Genomic DNA, 17,888 nt, shown 5'->3' on the forward strand with positions numbered 1-17,888 from the left:
GATTTGGAGGGGGAAATATCCAAACCATATCAGAATTGTTTTCCCAGTTCCTTCCAGGGCCATGGGCTTCTCACACGTAGAGAGCATGGAAGGAGTTAAAAAAAAAAAAAAAAGCCACTCTGTGTCCCTCACTGTTCAGTGATAGCAATGTTTGCCTGCAAGGCCCTTTTAACTTTAAAATTGGAGGCAGTGTAGGAAACAAAGCATGGCCTAGGTCACTCTTGGAGCTTTTGTTATTCTGACCTTTTTTTAGGAAAAATAAAAAGACTTTTTGTGCTGCGGACACCATGTTCAATGAGGTTTATATACTCATTTTAAAATCTAAACTTAAAAAGGTTACTTTCCTGTTGTGTAAAGACTCTTTTTTTGGTTTGGTTTGTTTTTAGTGACATATTAGTAGGTGACCACTAAGTGTGGTTCGAAATGCTTACTGGGATTCTGGTGCATCTAGAGATAGGTGCCTGGCCAGGAAGTAGTTTTTAGAGCTGTTAGCTCTGAAATTCTGGTAAAAAAGTAAGCTATGTGTAAATGCAGAATGAGAAAATGCTAATGGATCATGGCTCATATATGCAACAGTTAAACTTTTTTATTAGCTAATTTTTTCATCTGGCCTCACTTTTTTGCCCTTTCCTTTTGTATACAAGGTTTCTTTCATTTGTATATAATAGAAACAAAAAGTAAAGTAGTCCAAAAAGTGAAACAAAGTTTTTATATTTTGCTTTATGAGATGTATCATGCCAGCTAATTTAAATATAAATTGTTGAAATAATTTTTTAAAATTGAATTTGTTCCCATTTTATTTAGGAGTAATCAGTAAGACGTTAACAACTAGTTTTATTTTACGGTATTTGTATTAGAAGTGACCAGTTTGTTTGTTCTTTTTTCTTAGTAGAAGAAATAAGAAAAGGCAACTATACAAACCATGTAAGTAAACAGTCAAAAAGTTAAAAAACTGATAGTTTGACATAAAAGTATGTCTCTCTCAATTACTTTAAATTATAATGAGGACCCCATGCTGATAGTATGGACTTCTTTTTGTGGCTTTTCTAAATCTGTTACATTTTCCTAAGTATCAAATGTATTCAGAAAAGTCTTGAGCTTAGTGTGTCCACCTTTTAAGAATGTCTGACATTGAAGTTAAATTTCAATAGTCTGATTGTGGTATAAAGATCTGCCTTAAATATTGAGTCATATTTTTAATTTAGCTAAGTTAATTGTCAGCACTGTCTTTTAGTTAATTGTAAGCACTGTGTATTGACTTTCTGCCATAGCAGGTGCAAGCATAGCTTCCTCACTACACCATGACCTTATTTTTCTCCCTCTGTTTCTTCCAATTGTAGCACACTTTTTCATTAAATCTAATATTTACATGATTATGACTATGCAAATATTATTCAGTGCTAAGTCATACGGTGTTTTCATTGTGCCTCTGCATTACATATTCCTTCATTTTTTCTCTGAACCAGTTCTGAAATCTGAGCACTTCTGCACTTCTTCTGGATCATGTCTTTCTTCCTAGCCTGTGTTACTTTACTCAGCCAAATGCAGTAAGTAGCCCCTGGCTGGTCTGTTTGCTTTCAAAACCATTATTTTTTAGCATGAAACTAATTTTCTGACTATTTGTTTCCCTGTTTTCTAACAGCCATTTCCCCCATCAAGTGTTGTAGCATCTATCATGTGCCTTTCCAACTATTTTCCATCTGCTAAAACGTATCTGTTCCATTTTTCTTTGTTGTGGAGGTGGGGTGACAACTTACTTTGGCCTTTTGTCATCCTAATTCAATATAGAGTGACTTTCCCTAGATATGCTCGATGTTTGCTTTTCTGATTCTTTCTGTGCTATCTCCTTAAAGTCTTTTGGGATCCTCCCATAACTGCTGTCTTGTGTGGGATCACCTGTGTCCTAGATTCTGTGTTTCCTTCTGTCCTGTTATCCTGGGTGGAGATGTTTAGAGATCTGCCCAGACTTAAAATCCCTCTTTTTTGATAGAGAGTAAACCTCTAGGTTGAATCTAAATTTTATGATTCTGAAGATATTCTACAATGTGCTCGCTTTACAATGTTGTTCTTACAGTGTTGCCATCGTGTGATACATTGTTTGTAATTGGCTTTTATATATCTGTAGAAACTTTTTTAGGAGCTTCTGTCTCTCTGAGATTCTGAAACTTTGTAACAACAGCTTAGTGGGACTCTTTACATTTTATTGAGGCTACTAAGTCTGCAGACTATCTGTGCTTGATAATTTGTTTCACTTTCTCTGTTACTTTATTTCTGATAGTCTTGTTATTCATACACTAGGCTGGTTAGACCAGTATACCTGCATTGGTTTTTAATTTTTCCCCTTCTATTTTTCAGTTTCCCTTATTATTATAGATGGAGTTTTTTTCATGAATGCCCAAAGTCTTAGAAATATTTAAGTTAGTTAAGATTTATTTATTTTTAGCCTGGTCAACATAGCAAGACCTCATCTCTACAAAAAGGTGAAATAACAAATTAGCCAGGTATGGTGGCATGTGCCTTCAGTTTTGCCTACTCAGGAGGCTAAGGTAGAGGATTGCTCCAGCTCAGGAGATTCAGGCTGCAGTTAACTATCATTGCACCACTGCCCTCCAGCCTGGGCAACAAAGTGAGACCCTGACTCAGAAAAAGGAAAAATGTTATTCTTAAAAAACATATCTAAAATTTGTCCTGCCAAAAAGGAGAGAGAAAAACATAAACTTTAGTTTTCATTTTATTTTATGTTTGCTGGCAAAAATGCTGTCGTTGATTTATTTATATATTTTTATTCTATAGGTTTTGGGGGGAACAGGTGGTTATATGAATAAATTCTTTAGTGGTGATTTGTGACATTTTGATGTACCCATCACTTGAGCAGCATCCACTGAAGCCAATTTGTAGTCTTTTATCCCTCATTCCACTGCCATTCTTTCCACTGTGTCCCCAGAGTCCATTGTATCATTCTTATGCCTTTGCATCTTCATAGCTTAGCTCCCAGGTATGAATGAAAACATACAATGTTTAGTTTCCCATTCCTGAGTTGCTTCACTTAGAATAATGTCTCCAATTCCATCCAGGTTGGTGGGAATGCCCCTAATTTATTCCTTATTATGGCTGAGTGGTGTTCTATGATATATACATATATATGTGTGTGTATATATATATGTGTGTGTATATATATACACACACACACATTATACATAGACATATGACAGTTTCTTTATCCACTCATTGATTGATGGGCATTTGGGCTGCTTCCATATTTTTATAATTGCAAATTGTATTGCTGCAAACATACATGTGCAAGTATTGTTTTTGTATGATGCCTTTTTTTCCTCTCGGTAGATATCCAGTAGCAGGATTGCGGGATTGCATGGTGTTTCTACTTTTAATTGTTTAAGGAATCTCCACACTGCTTTCCATCGTGGTTGTACTAGTTTCCATTGTTGCCAGCAGTGTAGAGAAGTGTTTTCTTTTCACTGCATCCACATCAACATCTATTATTTTTGTATTTTTTGATTATGGCCATTCTTGCAGGAGTAAGGTAGTATGGCATTGTGGTTTTGATTTTCATTTTCCTGATCATTCATGATGTTGAGCATGTTTTCATATGTTGGTTGTCCATTGGTATATCTTCTTTTGAGAATTGTCTATTTATGTCCTTCGCCTACTTTTTGATGGGATTTTTTTTTCTCTTGTCCATTTGTTTGATTTTTTTGTAGATTCTGTGTATTAGTCCTTCATCAGATGTAGAGATTGTGAAGATTTTCTCCCATTCTGTGGTTGTCTGTTTGCTCTGCTGATTGTTCCTTTTCCTGTACAGAAGCTTTTTCGTTAAGTCTCACCTGCTTAATCTTTGTTTTTGTTGCATTTGCTGTTGGGTTCTTGGCTATGAAGTCTTTGCCTGAGCCAGTGTCTAGAAGGGTTTATCAAATGGTATCTTCTAGAATTTTTATGGTTTCTGGTTGTAGATTTATATCCTTGATCCATCTTGAGTTGATCTTTGTATAGGTGAGCGTTGAGGATCCAGTTTCATTTTCCTGCATGTAGCTTGCCAATTATTCCAGGCATTAAACCGTATATGGTTTAATTTCTTCACATTATGTTTTAGTTGGCTATAGGCATTTGGGTTTATTTCTGGGTTCTCTATTCTGTTCCATTGGTGTATTTGCCTATTTTTATACCAGTACCATGCTGTTTTGGTGAGTGTGGCCTTATAGTATAGTTTGAAGTCAGGTAAAGTGATGGCTCTAGATTTGTTGGCTTTGCTTAGTATTGTTTTGACTAAGTAGGGTCTTGGTTTGTTCCATATGAATTTTAGGGTTGTTTTTTTTTTAGTTCTGTGAAAAATGATAATGGCATATTGTTAGGAATTACATTGAATTTATAGATTTCTTTTGGCAGTGTGGTCATTTTTACAATATTTATTTAAGCCATTCATGAGTGTGGGATGTCTTTCTATTTGTTTGTGTTATCCATGATTTCATTCAGCTATGTTTTATAGTTCCCATTGGCATATCGGAAAGATAATCCACCATGTTTAAATAGGTTTCATACCAGGGATACATGGATGGTTTAACATATGGAAGTCAATAAATATGATATATCACAGAAAGAGAATTGAAAGCAAAAATCACATGATCATCTCAATAGACGAAGAAAAAGCATTTGACAAAATCCTTTTATGATTAAAAGGTTTAAAAAGCATTTGACAGCATCCTTTTATGATTAAAACCCTCAGCAAAACTGACATACAAGGGACATACCTCAATGTAATAAAAGTCATTTATGACAGACCCACAGCTAACATAATACTGAATGGCGAAAAGTTGAAATCATTACCCCTGAAAACTGGAACAAGGCAAGGATGCCCCAGTCTCACTACTTTTATTCAGCATAGTAGTGGAAGACCTAGCCAGAGTAATCACACAAGAGAAAGAAATAAAGGGCATCCAGATCAGTAAATAGGAAGTCAGACTGTCACTGTTTGCTGATAATATGAACGTATACCTAGAAAACCCTAAAGACTCCTCCAAAAAGCTCCTAGAACTGATAAATGAATTCAGCAAAGTTTCAAGATACAAAATTAATGTACACAGATCAGTAGATCTGTTACACCCCAACAGCTACCAAGCTGAGAATCAAACTAAGAACCTCAACCCCTTTTACAATAGCTGAAAAATAAAGTAAAATACTTAAAAGTACACCTAACCAAGGAGGTGAAAGATCTCTACAAGGAAAACAATTTTAGTGTTTTTAATGGGTTAAAATGAGAGGCAGCAGGTACAATGTAAGAAGTCAGTGGGTGGGCACTGGTATCCAAGGGGTACTGGACCTTTGATGGTAAGGCTTTAGTTTTGACTTGTTAAATTACTAGGTATGATTATTTTCTAGTTTTTGTTATACCTTAAAACCACTAAGTAAGCCCTTCCATTTCTTGTTAAAGATCATAGCATTTCATACTCTGATTTATGCTGACTGAAGTTAGATGATTTGTTTCTATTTTGTGACACCTTAAATAATACCTATAAAGAGTGATCTGTTAGTAGTGTTTTTGTTTTAATTAAATGTAGTAAGATGTTTAGTCCAAATGATGACTCAGTTAGTTTGTCAAACACTTGTTGAAGTTTTTGATTTATTCAGAATTCTATGCTCAGCAGCTGGATGTAGGAACAGTTAGGGCCCGCTGTTACTTTTATGGAGAGGCATACTTTCTCTTGAGAATACTTAGTCTCTTGTAACCAGTGGTGAATCTGACTCATTAGTGTACCAAAGAAACATGTTTTGGTGTGGCTGCTGGCAAACAGATCCAAGAGGTTAGATGTAGTCAAAGTTGCTGAAACAAGGAAAGAGAAAAGTGGTATTCTATGCAGAGAGTAGGGTATAGCAGGAAAATGCCTAGGGTGCAGCTCAAATGATTTATAGAATGAAATTAAGTTTTGAAATTAATGGCAAGTATTGTCGAAGAGTCTCATTTGAGTCATGTCATGGCTGTCTTATTTAAACTTGAAGGGAAAGTTAAATTTTTTAAGTTGTCATCTGTTTTCAGGGTGTGAGAGAATATTAAATTGTTACTAATTTTATCCTCCACATAAGAAAACAGGACTAGAGAAACCTATGGCTTCCTCACTTGTTGGTGGTCTAGCAACACTGGCACACAGAGTCTCTGAATCTGAAACTTGTTTTGTCACCTGAAATAATACATTTAGGATTAGTAATTTAGTAAATGTATTAGTCTCATTCACTGCAATAAAATGTTCTTCTACGATATTATTTAATACATTACATTTTACTGTAGTAAATAAATAATAGAAATAGAAATTCTCAGATCTTATTTTAAACTTTTCTCATTATTTATAAAGGGAATTCATAAAATCCTTGTTGGGTTTGATGACAGGTACCTTATTTAGGGCAGCATTTTATAACCTGTATCTCAAACATCATCTCTGGAAGTTAAGAGCCTCCGATGAGTTCTCTATAGAGTGCACAAGATGCCACACTCAGGCAGTTCACAGAGTGTAAGAAATATCCTAGTGCTTTGTCATTTGACATTTTAACCGATAAAAAAATACACCTTGATAAGTTTAACTTACACTTTCTTTCCTTCCCCTTCAGGTATCTACTGGACTGTATAGTTCACGTTCGACAGTTTTCCTTGACGACAGCACAGCCAGTCAATGTCATCTTAAAACGACACTAAAGCTGTGAGTACAACCATAGTGTCAAGGGACAGATTCCTTTATTCTAAAATTAATTATTTCAGCCATTTGGTTGTCCTCTTCAGCAGTCATTTAAGAAAGTGAAGTCAACTATATATTGATATACAGATTCTAAATATTAAGTATCAATTTCTCTTTTAAGAAATCTTAGATGTCATGGTAGAAGGAAAAATCAGTTAGCAAATAAGCCGTCCCAGAAAAGTATAGCTATTTTTTTGGTGCCTTTATGCCTTAAGACAATGTTGACTGCAATGAAAAGGACCCTTTATTGGATTTTTTGTGTGTGAAAAATTAGTTTTTCAATGCATTGCAATGTGTACTACTTTGGACATTAGTCTTGGAAGAAGGAGCAGCTTTTTTTCTTCTGGCATCACAGTGTATCAGCAAATGCAAAAGAATGAAAATCATAGCAGTCTCTCAGTCTGTTCTTTTGCATTTGCTGAGGAGTGTTTTACTTCCAATTATGTGGTCCATTTTAGAATAAGTGCTATGTGAAAAAATAGAAAAAAAGAAACTCAAAACCGTACAACTACACAGAAACTGAATTACCTGGTTCCTGAATGACTGCTTGGTAAATAACGAAATTAAGGCGGAAATAAGTAAGTTCTTTGAAACCAATGAAAACAAAGACATAATGTACCAGAATCTCTGGGACACAGCTAAAGCAGTGTTTAGAGGGAAATTTTTAGCACTAAATGCCCAGATCAGAAAGTGGGAAAGATCTAAAATCGACACCCTAAGATTACCATTAAAACAACTAGAGATGCAAGAGCAAACAAATTCAAAAGCTAGCAGAAGGCAAGAAACAACTAAGATCAGAGCAGAACTGAAGGAGGTGGAGACACGAAAATCCTTCAAAAAATCAGTGAATCCAGGAACTAGTTTTTGGAAAAGATTAACAAAATAGACCACTAGCCAGACTGATAAAGGAGAAAAAAGAGAAGAATCAAATAGACACACTAAAATATGCTAAAGGGGATGTCGCCACTGATCCCACAGAAATGCAGACTATGATCAGAGAATACTATAAACACCTCTACGCAAATAAACTTGAAAATCTAGCAGAAATGGATAGATTTTTAGACACATACATTCTCCTAAAAATAAACCAGGAAAAAGTCGAATCCCTGAATAGACCAGTAACAAGTTCTGAAATTGAGGCAGTAATTAATAGTCACCAAAAAAGCCCAGGAACAGATGGATTCACAGCTGAAAAATAGGGATGGCTGTGAGGCTTCTTTATGTGAAGAAAAACATCCCAGAAGATTCTGATTTTCACCCCAACTCCATTATTCCAAACTTTGCTGCACATTGAAATTACCTGGGAAACTTAACAACAACTTTGATGCCCAAAGTCATCCCCAGTGCTAATTTAAATTAAAATGTTTTATGTAGAAAATGAGGCAGTTATTAAAGCTCCTCAGGTGATTTTAATGTGCAGCAAAGTCTGAGAGCCGCTGCTTAATTTGAGTTTAGGACAAGAAACTGCTCCTATTTGGTAGGACCCTGGGCAAGTGAGTTTTAAGGTTTGTTTTCCTGATCTGTAAAATGAGTATTGGATTAAATGTGATTACACAGTCCCATATTTCTTGGTCCTTTCCAGCCTATAACTTCAAATTCTGTGATTTTAAAATGATTTCAGAGATGAAAACTACTTGAAGGACTATAGACATATCCATCTTAAGTGCTAATGTTACAGGCGTTTTAAAAAGTGCTAATATTGTATAGGCCTATTACTAAAATTGAGATTTGCCTTCCCTCAGTGATTTTGAGCCTCATTCTAGATGCTGAGGGCAAATGAAAGCACATAACTTACATAAGAGAACCTCTTGCTTTCTGTAGAACCTCTCGTTCTCTGATACACAGCATCAGTGGGTAACTTAGGAATACAGTTACATATATCTGAAGAGCTGTATCTGTTCATAAGTATTTCAGTTAAACTAATTGAAGGTACCTGCCATTCATATTACACTGTGTCATGTTACACTGCCTTGTTAGCACTGCTTATTTTAGGATCACTGTACTTATCATTGATTTCCTGTGTGCTAATATTTACTAATATATCTTTTAATAATTATGCAAAAGTGATTTCAAATAATTTTATTTGTTACAAATCACTTTCATTATATATTTTTAGGGAAATAATACAAATTGGGTGGGTAGGAGATAGTAAACTAAACTAAAATGCAGGGCCTAACATCTTTTTTTTGAAACAGAGTCTCACCCAGGCTGGAGTGCAATGTCATGATCTCAGCTCACTGCAACCTCCACCTCCTGGGTTCAAGCAATTCTCCTGCCTCAGCCTCCTGAGTAGCTGATATTACAGGCACCCACCACCATGCCCGGCTAATTTTTTTGTATTTTTAGTAGAGACAGTTTCACTATGTTGGCCAGGCTGGTCTCGAACTCGTGACCTCATGACCTGCCCACCTTGGCCTCGCAAAGTGCTAGGATTACGGGCATGAGCCACCTCACCCATCCCGGGCCTAACATCTTAAAAAAGAAACCACTACTGTATGGGTTAAATTTAAACATATGGGCATATAGACATAAATTGCACGAGGCTGAATGCGGTGACTCACGCCTGTAATCCCAGCACTTTGGGACGCTGAGGCAGGTGGATCACTTGAGGCCAGTAGTTTGAGACCAACCTGACCATCATGGCAAAATCCCTTCCCTACTAAAAATACAAAAATTAGCTGGGCATAGTGGTGCAAACCTGTAGTTCCAGCTACTTGGGAGGCTGAGGCATGAGAATTGCCTGTACCCAGGAGGGGGAGGTTGTGGTGAGCCAAGATTGCGGCACTGCGCTCCAGTCTGGGCAACAGAGAAAGACTCTGAGTCAAAAAATAAATAAATACATAAAATAAAGTGCATGGGACAAAAGGTTTTGTAGGTAGAAGGGCATATAACAGGGAAATATGTTGTTATTTATATATTATAATCATCAACAGAAACATGTCTTCTAAGAGCATACTGCCTTGCATTTTGCTAAAAGCTAAGAAACGAAAGCAAGAAAATGCCCTTATGGTACTGTTCTGAACTAGAAGATTTTAATTTCAGGGCCACTAGGAGAGTTTCCTCTGTACCCTTTTTAAAAAATGTCTTCAGGCCTAACAAATGATAACATCTATTGTGACGAATTTTTTTTCTTCCACAGTGTGACCTTAGCGATACATTATCATATCAAGCGAAGGTGAGCTTTTAAAAATCCTGTCTTGTTATTCTGGCTAATTACTTTGCAAGCTGTCAAGCTCAGCGTTAGGTCACAGCTCTAGATATCATAAGCTATATTGTGCCTACTAAAATATTGAAGCAAATTGTTTGTGTTTCTTTGACCCTTAAGCCTCTTTTGATTCTGAAATGACTGAGAGTCCTGAGTATGTTTTTATATTGATTATATTGGTATTCGCTGTGACAGAAATATAAAATTGAGATTTTTTTCAAAATCTGTTCTTAGTTTAGATTTCATAGCTTTACCACTGTTGATATCATGAGCTAGATAATGCTTTGTCCTGAGGACCGTCCTGTGCATTGCAGAAAGTTTAGTAGCATTGATGACCTTTACCAGTAGTAATCCATGACCCAGCTTGTGACAGCAAAAAATATTCCTGAGAACAATACTGTTAACATAAATCTTTTAATGAAGCAGTAACTCTTCTACAACAAAATCTTCAGTAAAAGTGTGTCATGTATTTATATTATTGAAAATCTCTAATGTTGGGCTTAACAGAAGTTAGCTGGATTTTCTAGCTCACTTTTTTGCAAATTGCTTTAAAAAAGCAATAAGATAACCTAGTCTTATGCAAATATGTAGTTGGTAAAAGGTGTATTTTTAAAGCTTTCAGACAGCTGTGGGTATTCTTTAATACAAAATCAAACCTTCACAAGTGCTAGTTTCTTAAATTACAGTGGCATTTTACACATTAATTTATTCCATCAGCACTCATCGATCTTTCTTAAACAGTAAATGGATCTTTCCACCCATACTTGCATTTATAATATTATGCATTAATTACTTGGAAAATACTGGTTTATGTTTTATTGTATCAAAAAATCACTTTTTTAGTTTAACCACCAATCTTATTTTAAAACATTTAAAAATATTGAGAGGCTGTCAATATTTTATATTATAGTAGAAGGAACAAGTTTTTCAAAGTCCTCAGGAAAGCTTAAATTTTATCACTGGGAACAAATACTTTCCTTGTGACATGAGTGACCCATTTCCTCGTGAATGAGAGCACCCTCACTTCATTTATTTTTGAGAATGATAGTTGTACTTTTTTGTAGACCTAGTGTCACTCTGTCACTCGGCTGGAATGGATTGGCATGATCTCAGCTCAAGGAGTCCTCTCACCTCAGGCTCCTGAGTAGCTGGGACCACAGGTGTGTGGCACCACACCTGGCTATTTTTTGTGTGTGTGTGACTTTGGTAGAGACAGGGTTTTGCCATGTTGCCCAGGCTGGTCTTGAACTCCTGAAGGAGTTTAGCTGCAGTGCTAACCTCCCAAAGTGCTGGGATTTTACAGGCATGAGCCACTGCGCTGACCCAGTTGTACTTTCAAATAAAACTGATGTTCTATGAAAAAAGTGATTGTTCAGTTCACAATTAAATCTTTTTTTTTTAACACAACCATACTGCAGTCAACAGAAGTGCTTCTTGTTAACTTTCCACTTATTCAGAATACTAAAGAGAAATGTCAAGATTTAATAACACCATTTTTACTGCTTCATTAAAGACATTCTTAAGTAATTCAGGCTATCTTTTTTAAATGTAAGGGACAGTAAAGAATAGAATGCCTACTGGTGTAATTTTGTACGACTGCCTTGATTTATGCTGAGAAACCAACAGTTTTGCCCAATTTTGCTTTTATACAATTATGGCAAGTGTCTATGAAAAAGCAGGCAATATCTTTACAATTTTAAAAAATGTTTTCATTTTTCTTTTATCAGCTTTCTCAGGTTGAATTAGTATGGTTATCAGAACAGTGTTGACCTCTTAGGCCTTCTGGAAAAGGGTTCTTGGGGATCCCCAGAGGTCCATGGAGCATATTTGGTGAACCACTGGTTTATCACACAGGCACAATGTATTAAGTTTTACGAAGTTTAAAGTTCATCAAAGACTGGATTCCTTTAAAATAAAAAGGAAGATGAGTTTTTAATTCAAACTACTGAAAATAAATAAATACATCATGAGAGTGTACTAAAGAGAACTAAAGAGAAAGGAAGCTAGCAATCTGAATCACATTTACATTTATTAAAGTTCTAAGGAGTTTATTGCCACCACCACTGCTTTGTAAAATGTTCTCGTGTTTCAGTGTGTGGTTAGAAGAGTGAAAATATGTTTGGTTTATTGCCATTGCCTGTTAGGGAGGGTCTGTTCTTATAGGCAGTTCTGACTGGTTATCATATAAAAGACTTTCCAGTACAGGACATGATGTGCTGAGTAAGAAGAGGTCAGGAAAACCTCTGCAGGTCAGGATCCAGGAGAATAATTTGTAAAAACTGTTTGCTTTGGTGCAGTAAACACCAAAGCACATAGGAGGCATTCTTTTACAAAACAGATATTATACTAAGATACTAACAATTTTTGAAGTAATGCACATTCTTATTTTATAGAGATGCCGATAGATCTTTGGACATATTTGATGAAGCGTTACATCCATTTACAGTAAGTGTCACCTTTTTTTTTTTTTTTTTGAGACGGAGTTTTGCTCTTGTCTAGGCTGGAGTGCAACGGTGCCATCTTGGCTTACTGCAGCCTCCGCCTCCCAGGTTCAAGCAATTCTCCTGCGTCAGACTCCCAAGTAGCTGGGATTACAGGTGCCGGCCACCATGCCTGGCTAATTTTGTATTTTGGGCAGAGATGGGGTTTCACCATGTTGGACAGGCTGGTTTCAAATTCCTGACCTTGGCCTCCCAAAGTGCCCAGCAAGTGTCACTTTTGTTGAGGTTGTATTTTCATCAGAGACTTTTATCGGTTTCATGCCAAAGTCAAAGGCATCTTTCTTTAAGTCTCGATCCCCATTTCATGTTACATCTAGGCATCTTATTTCAAAAGTGTTATAAAAAGAACATGCTGGAATAAGATCTGATCTGCAGCTCTGTTTAATTAGTGGGCTAGTGTGAGTAAATATACTGTCCAAGTAACACAAAATCTATCTTTTGGAAAGATAATTGTCAATAGCATCAAGCAATATAAGAATATGTAAATACTTTTAACAGAAGCATTTTTATGAAGAGAGTTAAAAAAATTAAGTTTTAATCAATTTTACATGGTGTAAAAATTTAAAAATGCACTTCCTCAGGTACATAATAGCCACATGTGGCTAGTGATTATTGTATTTAACAGCATAGGCTTAGAGTCTCATGGTTACAGGAAACTATTTTCTCAAAGTTTTATTGCAGAGCAGAATGGCAGATGGTCAGTAAGACATTAAAACCTAAGAGTAGCTTACATTTGGATAGAATCATGTGGGGGAAACAGCAAAAAAGAACAAATGTTTTCTGAGCTTAATAAGCTCATGCTATTTTTAAGTGAATGTTGGTGAGTATTAAATCATTACGGTATTTTAAGATCCTACTGCTCATATTATAAAAACTGAAAGACATCTCACCAGTCAAAATTATTGTAAGTGATACATGGACACCAATGTGAACACTGCTGTCTTAAGAGCACTTCAGATTTTTTTTTCAATGGATACTTACATTGCATCCTTTCTTCTTTCAGCAAGAACAGCTTCCGGAGGACTACCTGAAGTATGATCCTGAATACAAAGTGATTTTCGGATTTGTTAGAGCTCTGTTTAAAGCTCTAAGGCTAACAGCTGAATTGGCAATCGTGAGTCTGGTAAGATATTTTCTTTTTATAAAGCATCGTTAGCAATTTGTCTTGTAACCAGGGTGGTATGGTCATGTTTTTAAATAACAGTAAGTTTCTGAAATTATCTCAGAATGTTAAGAGAAACTTACGAAAGCAAATATACACATTGAGTTGAATCATCGTTTTGGCTTAGAATGTCTCAATTGCTTTTCTAATTGCAGAACAATTGCTATTAAAGACAGCAGGACGGATTTCTGATTTCTCCCCCCACACTTCAGTGCACGCACGCATACACAGTGCACACACATCCAGGGCATGTGGAGGACTTGGAATGGGGAGTGGTAACAAAACCATCCAGTTGATGGGCAGGAATAGATGCCAGTATAGGTCTAAGCTGAGTCCCAGGCTATATCCCCAGGCAGTTCTGATGCTTGCTGTGATTGCGAGCTGCTGCCCTAAATTCATTGTTCCTTGGATGATGAGTGTTAATCCACCCCTGCTGATCACCTGTGCCTGCTCATGAAGTTGCCCAGGAATGTGGTTCCAGTAGCACTTGGACACAGGCTTTGCCAGTTGGTCTACCAAGTCATAGCTGTGTCATTACATTGACATCATCCCTACAGAATTTTTTTGATGAAACTATTATTTTAAATAATAAATTCTGTTCAAATTGTTAAAATTAGTCTTATTCCTCCCCACAGCAAACCTACAGAGTAAAGTCAACTTCATGGCCAGGAAGGAAAAAATACTTTGATCAGTACTTCTTTAGCATCTAGTTAGAGTCTAGGGGAGAAGGCTCCTGCTGTACACTTGAATCAAAGGCGATGGGCACTGGACCAAATACAGGCCTTCTAGAGGAGCTGCAAATCATTTGGAACTCTTGGCATGTGCTGGAGGGAAGCAGGAGTGGTGCTTCCAGATACAGGGAGATAGGTGATGTAGGAAGGAAAGCTGGATTGTAAAAGGGAGAGTTTTGTACATGGGATAAGCTCAGTGTGCCTTTGAGAGAGCAGAGTGGCAGAGTCTAGTCATCATTTGGATATACAGGGCTAGAGCATGAATCTGATGTAGAGCTACAGAATGAAGAGCAACAGTGGCTGTTTAAATACCAAGAAAGTGTGTAGAATGAAACTGGGCAAGCCAGGCCTGGTGGTTTCATGCCTTTAGTCCTAGCTATTTGGGAGGCTAAGGTGAGGGAATTACTTTAGCCCAGCAGTTTAAGTCCAGCCTTGGCCAAAGGATGAGACCCTGTATTTTAAGAGAAGAAAAAGTAAGGCCAGGTACAGTATCTCATGCCTATAATCCCAGCATTTTGGGAGGCCAAGTTGAAAGAATTGCTCGACTGTGGGAGTTCAAGACCAGACTGGGCAGTAAAGTGAGACCCATTCCTACCAAAAAAAAAAAAAAAAAAAAAAAAAAAATCAAGAAATTAGCTGGACATGGTAGCACATGCCTGTGGCCTCAGGTCCATGGTAGGCTGAAGCAGGAAGATCACTTGAGCCCAGGAGGTGGAGGCTGCAGTGACCTGTATTTATGCCACTGTACTCCAGCCTGGGCAACAGAGTGAGACCCTGTCTCAAAAACAGATAAAGCGGACAGCAGATGGGTCAGTAAGGTCTGTTATGATTTAAGGGACAAGCCCCCAGAAGAATGGCTACTAGAGTGGGAGGAGGAAAAGCAGAAGAGGATAATAAAAAGAGAAAGAATTCAAGATAGGAGAGGCTGTGGTCACAGTGCTGAATGCTGCCAAGCGGTGACTTAATTCGTGAGCACTCACTGGATGCTGACTCTGTGCTGCTCTTCTAAGTGCTGGGGTAGAGGAGAGGACAGGTGGAACACAGTTCTTGTTTTTATGAGCTTGTGTTCTAGGTGGATTGAACTTAAGTATCTTTTTAGGTAGTATGAAACAGCAGAAAGAGAAAGCAGGATAAAGGGACTCAGAGTGATTGGGGACTATTTGAGGTAGAATGGTAAGAAGAGCCTCTCTAGAGAGCTGACCCCAACTAAATGTATGACGAGAAAGAGTGCTGACATTACAGGAAGCAGGATGACTGCCAAGACAGACAGAAACATGTTTCGTGTGTGTTTGAGGAACAAACAGCAAGGTGACCACCATGGTCAGAGTTAAGAATGAGGGAAACAGTAGAGATGAGGTACCACGGGCAGTGCCATAGCTCACGGGGCCTTTTGGCTTGCAGGCCATAGGAAGAAGTTAAGGTTTTGCTCCAGTTTGATGGGAAACTCATGGTAGATCTTAGGCAGGGGAGTGCCACGCTCTAAATGAAGAGGCTATGCTGGCTGCTTTGGGGACAGTAGGCCATAGCTGGGAGGCAGACTGGAGGCAGAGAAGAGCGTTAAGAAATCTCTAGGGTAGTACAGGTGAGCATTGACAGACTGTGGTTCACCATGAAATGAGGCAGACTACCAGTGAAGGTAGACGTAACAGGCATTGCACACGGATTGGAGCAGGGGAAGTGAAATGCAGGTGTTTGGCCCCAGCATCTAGGCAAATGGAAATGTATGAGGAGCTCCAGTTTGTCAGTGTGAAGGCACCAGAAATAAGAGCCTATTGGCAAAACGAACCTTGGGAGAGTCATGTCAGGGCAGGCAGCGTAGGTGAAGGAGAGTTGGAAGATGAACTGGCATGAGGTTATGGTGTTGTGTGCACCAGTGAGAGGACATAGTTGGAGAGCAGTGAGGCGTGGAATGGGGACAAAGGAAACACCATTTGGGAGAAGTCTCTGGTAGAGAGGAAGAAAATCTTCAGAAAGAGGTGACTGTGGGAACGGTATTCTGCAAAAGTGAGATGGGGTCAACTGCGCTGAGGGAAGAGTTGACATCAGTGGGAATAAAGAGTTTTTCTCAAACTCACCTAGAAGGGCTTGTGGCATGGATGAGTGTCAGCAGCTCAGCAGCTCAGCAGGAAAGGGGATGGGAAGTTGAAGCCTTGCCATGTTTCAGTGCTCTCTGATTCCTATGCAGTTGAACCCAGGGAGGGAGATTCATTCTTGAAATACTTGAGAGCGCAGTTTGGGAGAAAGGGAGCAGAATCTTTGAAACATGTCATGTTCAATAGCCATTTGTTTTTGAAAACATACTTGAGTTTGGCAGCTCAGATCTGGCAATGTTTTCCAATTGGATAACCTGCATACAAGAAATAAACTCACCTGTTTTTAAAAAATAAATAAATAAAGTTTCATCCATTTGTTAAGATGTAAAGAGTTCAAGTAGCTCACAGACATACTGTTCCGCAGAGCACCCTCTGAGGTAACACCACCTCACAGCTCACCTTTAATCTTTACTCAGCTGTTCACTTTGCCCAATTCTTTGTGGGACCGATGTTTGATAGATGTAAAGTAATTCATGAAATTGTCTCACAAACTGCTGGGCAGCAGGTTTAGAGGAATCCCAGGGATACTGAGATTGGCAGCTTTTTCCACTTTAAAACCAACAGAATTGTTTTAAGTTGCACATGATGTAAGACATAATAAATTTGTATGAAGTGATCATGAAGATGTGAAAAATAGGGGCTGTGGGAAGGACTCTCCTTTGTACATGTGTGTTTCTTATCAAGTGAGCAATTGCATATGTGGAAAGTTTTACAACCCCACAGACTTGCGTCCGCCATGCTGCTCTGCACAGCAGCCACTGGGAGGCTCTCTTGACCAGCAGTTTTTCAAGCTAGTGCCCCAGAAGGGTGAGTTTTTGTGATAAGGAGGTTAATATTTGCTATCACATAGGTTTTACATATTCAAGTTTGACATACTTGTAAAATTCCCATCTGCCTACTAGCTAGATGTGAGATATTATATGTGATAGGCACTTGAGGATATATTGAACAACTTTAATCCACACTGAGCATGTGTGTGTGTGCTCTCTCTTATGAGTGTGAAGGTGACAACACTGCCTCTTTCTATGATGCCCTTGGCTGAGACGTACAGTCATTCTTGTGACCAAAATTGGGCTGTAAATTTCTATGGGCAGAGTAAGTAGCAGAAGTATCTGACCTATGATTGTGATATGGCCGCTTGCCTGGCCTGATCAAGTCTCTGTAGAACGTAAGAATAAAAGGCACTTACTTTCTGGTCAAGACCACAAGGAATCTGTCATTCATAAGAGTTCTTATCACAGCACTTAAACGGAGCGAAATCAAAGGCCAGTGTTTGCTATGTTTTGCAGATTTACATAGAAAGACTACTGAGTTACGTTTGTATCGACATTTGTCCAACCAACTGGAGGAGGATTGTCATGGGAGCCGTTCTTATTGCCGCCAAGGCTTGGAATGATGAAGCTGTGTGGAATGAGAACTTTGACAGTGTTGCAGTTGAAGAAATGTGAGTTTGTATGGT

General features: G+C 37.9%; 1 protein-coding gene across 3 annotated transcripts in view; it reads left to right on the top strand.

Moving 5' to 3' along the window:
• LOC135271967 (cyclin-Y-like protein 2) overlaps positions 1–17,888 on the top strand; it is a 44,593-nt gene that overhangs the window by 20,506 nt on the left and 6,199 nt on the right. For 2 of the 3 annotated variants that reach the window (XM_064370097.1, XM_064370095.1), the window contains exons 6-11: positions 890–924; positions 6,613–6,701; positions 9,877–9,912; positions 12,336–12,387; positions 13,447–13,566; positions 17,719–17,873. In XM_064370097.1, the coding sequence (XP_064226167.1) occupies positions 890–924; positions 6,613–6,701; positions 9,877–9,912; positions 12,336–12,387; positions 13,447–13,566; positions 17,719–17,873 (487 nt within the window). The remainder of the gene's footprint in view (positions 1–889; positions 925–6,612; positions 6,702–9,876; positions 9,913–12,335; positions 12,388–13,446; positions 13,567–17,718; positions 17,874–17,888) is intronic. The other variant, XM_064370096.1, reaches the window with a different exon arrangement.

The sequence above is a fragment of the Aotus nancymaae genome, unplaced genomic scaffold (genome assembly GCF_030222135.1).
Source record: "Aotus nancymaae isolate 86718 unplaced genomic scaffold, 86718_ANA_hifiasm-v0.15.2.pri h1tg000099l, whole genome shotgun sequence".
Taxonomy (NCBI): domain Eukaryota; kingdom Metazoa; phylum Chordata; class Mammalia; order Primates; family Aotidae; genus Aotus; species Aotus nancymaae.